General features: G+C 44.9%; 1 protein-coding gene across 5 annotated transcripts in view; it reads right to left on the bottom strand.

Annotated features, from left to right (window-relative positions):
- Positions 1–5,770: 5,770 nt before the first annotated feature.
- LOC132817248 (putative methyltransferase DDB_G0268948) overlaps positions 5,771–6,000 on the bottom strand; it is a 167,535-nt gene continuing 167,305 nt past the window's right edge. For all 5 annotated transcript variants that reach the window (XM_060827607.1, XM_060827606.1, XM_060827605.1 and 2 more), the window contains one exon: positions 5,771–5,980. In XM_060827607.1, the coding sequence (XP_060683590.1) occupies positions 5,893–5,980 (88 nt within the window). In that variant the 3' untranslated portion in view covers positions 5,771–5,892. The remainder of the gene's footprint in view (positions 5,981–6,000) is intronic.

Genomic DNA, 6,000 nt, shown 5'->3' with positions numbered 1-6,000 from the left:
CTCCACTGGCTTTTCAACTAGAGTAGGCAGCACACCTACCAATGAATCAGCGATATCATTTACAAGAACAAATTGTATTCCTGGAGCTGAGACTTTATCCAGTACTCCTACCACAAATTCTCCACTCTTCTCTCACCTCACTTTACATAACTGAACACTTTTTGTCGCACCATGAATTTCCATTACCAGTACCTTTTCTGGTAATAATCCTTCAGCAATACATATCTCCTCATCCTGCAACATCACAGACTGAGAGGATCCTGTGTCCCTTAATATTGTAACCTCTTTACCTGCTACCCCTGGCCTATGTGAATGAACATTATCCTTGCATGTATTTTTTTAAAGCAGATCTGGCACTTCCTCCTTAATCAACGTTTGATCGTCTTGTACACTCTGGGCAGTTGTCTCACTCCCCTTGTACTTTTTGTTACTTGTCCAACCAAACTTCCAGGCTTGTCTGGTTTTCCTACATCTGGCTTTCTCCTAGCCCACCAACACTGTGATTTGGCATGGCCCACTTTATTACAATGAAAATACCAGAGCCTTTCAACTTCTTTGTCCCCCTCAAGGGTTTCTTTTTTACCCTGTGGTAAGCGATCCTTATGACCTTCACTGAGATCCACCTTTCCCTTTCCACGTAAGGATCTCTTTGTCCCAATTTCTATACCTCATGGACTGAAATTGATTCTGGAAGCCAAACCGTGTTTTATGGACCAGCTCATAACCATCAGCCACTTCACTTGCTAACCTTGCTGCTGTAACTCTCTGTTCTTCCACATGAGTTGACACCACTTCCTTGCTAAGGTCACCTTCAGCCTTTATCTCCAGGCTTTTCAGCTGACTTTCCTTTTTAAGTATCAGTTTTTGAAGTTTAAAAGCTCTCTCTTTTCCCCTCTCTTCTGCTGCTCTCTCTTTTCCCCTCTCTTCTGTTTTTAATCATAACTCAAACTGTTTCATTTCTCCCTCCCTTTCCTTATCTCTCGCCTCTAACTCAAGCTGCTTCATTTGCAGTTTGAATTCTTCCATCTCTATAGATTCCGATGGTTTCTCCAGCAAGTTTAAATGCTGAGCTCCTGTTGTAATTATCTTTCCTTTCTTCACAGAAGGAGGCCGTTCCAATTCCAGCTTCTCTGCTAATTCCTGCAGCTTGGTCTTATTCACTTTTTGCAAAACTTCCAAAGTCACCGCATCCACTCCCAGAAAACCTTTGGTGACTGAAAGAGCCATTACTATCCCAAGTTTTGTCTACCCAACCAAATCAACACCCGAAATAAAGACATGAGCACCTCCCACTCACTGTTTAAAATCCCGCAAAGACCTTCCAATCTGCTATGGACTAGGCCAGACCACTCAAAACATTCTGAAGCAGGCAGCCCAGACCATAACTTTGCAATGTGTTTCAGTAAGTGTACAGTGAGAATTACCCGGAGTAGGTTAACGACCTTGACGACCAGGTTTTAAAACAGACAAAAATTCATTCACAAAATTACACAATGAAACACAAAGAACATAATAAAGAACCCCTACAGAACTCAGTCTATCTAGACTTAATTATGCTGTTCCTTTTCTCAAGGATACTGTGTCCTTGATTTTTTTCCCAGAGGGGTTGTAAACGGGCCGGCATCCGATTAGACCAGTTTAGTACAGCAATGAAAAGCTATTGAGAGGCTTTTTTGTTTATTTGCAAACAGATGAGACTTCAGGCCAAAGTGGTCATGTTTTAGAAGTGACCTGTCTAAAAGAAGGGGAGTGGTCAGCTCTCGAGCTGAGTAGTTCAGTCTCGAACTCGTTGGGAGTTTAGCAGTGGACTGTGTGAACAGGTTCTCTCTCCTCCTGCCCTTCGAACTTCAACCTGTAAGCATCTGTTCCTTTTATTTACTTGGATAAAAAAGTGGGTTTGCTTATTGGGACTGTTATTATATTCGAACAGCATAATTAAATCTAGATAGACTGAGAGAAGGGACTTTAAGAGAGAAGGGGCCAGCTTTGAGACATGTTGAATGATGAGATGTCTGGATCTGAGGACCTGCTCATACACTGTAATGAGTGGAGCCAAGATCCAACTCATCACCACTCAACGCCTGGATTTTCCAATGGCCAGATCACTGCTTCCTAAGTGTTGATGGGAGTTGCACGTGGGGATCCTGCGGAATCCTCATCATAGCACACTCCAAAGGAATTGTGCAGGAAATTGAAGCTTCTTCTGATCAATTTCGCTACATCCGGAATCCCCTACAGGTCTCCATGTAAATGGGGAATCTGGAGAGGTTCTGCTGTTATCCTCACCCCCTCCCACCACCTTGGGTGGCTTGTCTGTGATTCTGAATGCTTCAATTTCAGAAGGCGGCAACTGACCGCTGTGAACATGGGGATCTGCCATCCTGTGACTCTCGTACATCTACGAGGGACTTGTCAGAATGGCAGTACGGCTCTGCATTTCGGAAGGGGGTTCCGATCGGAATCTGCTGTCAGAAATGCAGTGCTCATTTGTTGTACAACAAAGACATGGAGCGGGGGGGTCAATCTTCATGAGACTGCCACCCCACAGAAAATCTGGCCCCTCTGTTTCCGCCCTTGAAGCAGTAAGAGGGTGAAAATTGGGAATTCATGTCACCAGTGGTCAGCTTTCACGCTGACCTTAATTTCAGCCTGCTTCTCAGTTTGTCTGTGATACTAGTTCCGGTCCAGAGATTTGAATGTGTGGGTTAGGCCAATTCTCGCAGTGCAGAGAGCGTGCCGTACTGCCAGAGGAGATGGATCATGGATGAGATGTTGAACCAAGACCCTCTCCACCCTCTCACAACCCCCACAGCAAAGAGCAGGGGGGTTCTTCCCATCGTCCTGACCAATATTCAACCAGCAACAATCTCTGTTACCTTTAAATGGCTCCAAGCAACTTCATAGAATCATTACAGAACAAAGACAGTGAGGACTGCAGATGCTGGAGATCAGGGTCGAAAAATGTGGTGCTGGAAAAGCACAGCAGGTCAGGCAGCATCCAAGGAGCAGGAGAGTTGATGTTTCGGGCATAAGCCCTTCATCGAGAATGAGGGTAGACTAGAAGGTGGACTGAGACCACAATCAGTCCAGCCATGAGCAGCACGGTGACTCAGTGGTTGGCACTACTGTCTCACAGCACAAGGGACTGTTTGTGTGGAGGTTGCACATTCTCTCTGTGTCTTCATGGGTTTCCTCCTGATGCTCTGGTTTCCTCTCTCAGTCCATAGAAGTGCAGGTTAGGTGGATTGGTCATGCTAAATTGTCCACAGTGTCCAAGGATGTGTTCCCCACAGGAAATGCAGGGATAGGATATGGAGATTGGTCTGAGTGGGATGCTCTTCAGAGTGTTGGTATGGACTCAATCGGCTGAATGGTCTGTTCCCACACTATAGGGATTCCACGATGCTACAGAATGACAAAGCAGGCTCAAGGAACCAAATGCCTTTCTCCTGCTTTGAGCTCTGCTGTATTTCAGCTTTGATGTATATAATGGAATGGGACAGCTGGCCACACAAACTGTGCTGTTTCTCAGGAGCTCACCCTGTGGAGGGGAGTGTAATCAGATTGGTTGCTGTAGGCAGGAATAAGCCCTGGTGAAGGGCTTATGCCCAAAACGTCAACTGTCCTGCTCTTCGGATGCTACCTGGCCTGCTGTGCTTTTCCAGCACCATACTTTTCAACTCATTCTAGAACAAAGTGTGGCACCGAGTGACAGAAGTAGATGTTAGGTTAGAAGGCCAAAGGTTGGTAAAGGAGATAGGATTTAAGGAATGTATTTGATGTATTATCCTTGGACTCTATGGACAACTTAGCATGGCCAATCCACCTAACCTGCACATCTATGGACTGAGAGAGGAAACCAGAGCACCGGGAGGAAACCCATGAAGACACGGAGAGAACTAAAGGCTGATGGAGAGGTTTCATGGATGGAATTCCAGAACCTGGGCACCAGCTGAAGGAATGGCCATCAGTATTGGAGCCAAGTGTGGTCAAATGGCCAGAATTGGAGGAGTACAGCCGTCTCTGAGGGCAGATGGAGGCGAGAACTCGGGAATGCTTTGCAGAAGACAAAGACATCAAGAATGGTTCCCACAGCAGATGAGCTGAGACAGAAAGGAAGGAGCCTGAAATTACAGTGTTGGAAATTGGCTGTCTTAGCAACAGTGGGAACAGAAGGTTTGAAGCTCATTCACAGGCTCAGATGCGACAATGACGCAAAGGCATTGATCTGATCCTTATCACATTGTTGTTTGTGGGTATTGTGTCACATTTCTTATATTACACCAGCGACCACACTTCATTAACTGTAAAGGACTTTGAGGTAACATGAGGTTATGACAAGTGTTATATAAATGTAAGCAATTTCTTGTGTTCCAACACTCCCATGGTGCAGGAGGTGAATTGAGACATTTAAACAGGGGCTCGTTCACATAGGCACAGTCCTCCAAAACCATTTTCCTCTTCAGTTGTTCTCCCATGTTGAAAATCTTAACCTCATCATAAAAATCATGGGTGGAGACATTAGTCAGAAGCTTCATTCTGGAGAAACTGTTCACAACTCATGAGACTTGAATCTTTGAAGCACCCAGGCTTTCATATCCTCACTGCTGTACATGTCCATAATCATCTCCGTTGGTGAAACACATTGTTCCCTTTAACCCATCTTACTTCCAGTCCCCTTCCAAGTTGCATTCTCAGCTTTCCCAAACATTCCTGCCTACTGCGACCAATCTGATTACACTCGCCTCCACAGGGTGAGCTCCTGAGAAACAGCACAGTTTGTGTGGCCAGCTGTCCCATTCCATTACATACATCAAAGCTAAAATACAGCAGAGCTAAAAGCAGGAGAAAGGCATTTGGTTCCTTGAGCCTGCTTTGTCATTCTACAGAATCATAGAATCCCTGTAGTGTGGGAACAGGCCATTCTGAAGAGAATCCCACCCAGACTCACATCCCCATCCTATCTCTGTAACCCTGCAGTTCCCATGGCTAATCCACCCACACATCCGTGGGTAAAATGGACAATTTAGCACAGCCAATCCACATAACCTGCACATCTATGGACTGAGAGAGGAATCCAGAACACCAGGAGGAAACCCGTAAAGACACGGAGAGAATGTGCAATCTCCTTATAGACAGTCTCTGGTGCTGTGAGGCAGTGGTGCTAACCACTGAGCCACCGTGCTGCTCTGATAGTGATCTCAGTCCACCTTCTCGTCTACCCTCAATACCTTTTGACTTTCTACAAACATGCATGAGCCAACCTCTGCCACTCTCTGGGGAAGAGGATTTTTGAGTCAAAGAATTCCTCTTCATCTCCATCTTAAATGGGAGACCCCATCATTTTAAAACTCTGTCCCTGATTCTCTCCTACAGAAAAGATATCCTTTCAGCATCTACCTTGACAAGTCCCCTCCATATCCTATATGTTTTAAATGTGCACTACAAGTCACTGAAACAGATAACTGACACCTCCAATTGATACCACAGCCTGGGTATATTGAACAACATTATAAGCCGAGCTTCTAACCAAAATCGCCCTTATGGTGTCGATACTGCAGAGTTCTACCACATTAATCTTGCTACATTTCTACCACAGTTCCACGGGTCATAGGACAATACTGTCATCCTTTTATAGGAGACAGTATCTGAAGGATGTGAGCTGTTTTAAGGGGACACTGTTCAGTCTATATCTAAATAAAAATTATTTTGGTTGACCACATCAAATGGATTTTCAAATAACCATATTTCATCTCAAGGAATCCAGCAATTTATTTGTTTTAAATCTACATCCCATTTCTGACTGAAATCTTGTTCTTGGAGAGTCACAGAGTTTGTGGATAGAAGTTAGTCTGTGTCATATGAAGGATTCTGGAGGGAAGCTTGAAGATATCACTCAGGTTTACTTGCCAAGAGACAGTAATATTTGGTACGGAATTCTACAACAGTCTCACTGGACACTCCCATGGCCTTCAGAAGCCTAGAGACAGACAGAGAGAA

The sequence above is a fragment of the Hemiscyllium ocellatum genome, chromosome 7, assembly GCF_020745735.1.
Source record: "Hemiscyllium ocellatum isolate sHemOce1 chromosome 7, sHemOce1.pat.X.cur, whole genome shotgun sequence".
Lineage (NCBI taxonomy): Eukaryota > Metazoa > Chordata > Chondrichthyes > Orectolobiformes > Hemiscylliidae > Hemiscyllium > Hemiscyllium ocellatum.
Note: the sequence above shows the minus strand (reverse complement) of the source record. Positions and strands in the feature narration are given on the sequence as shown.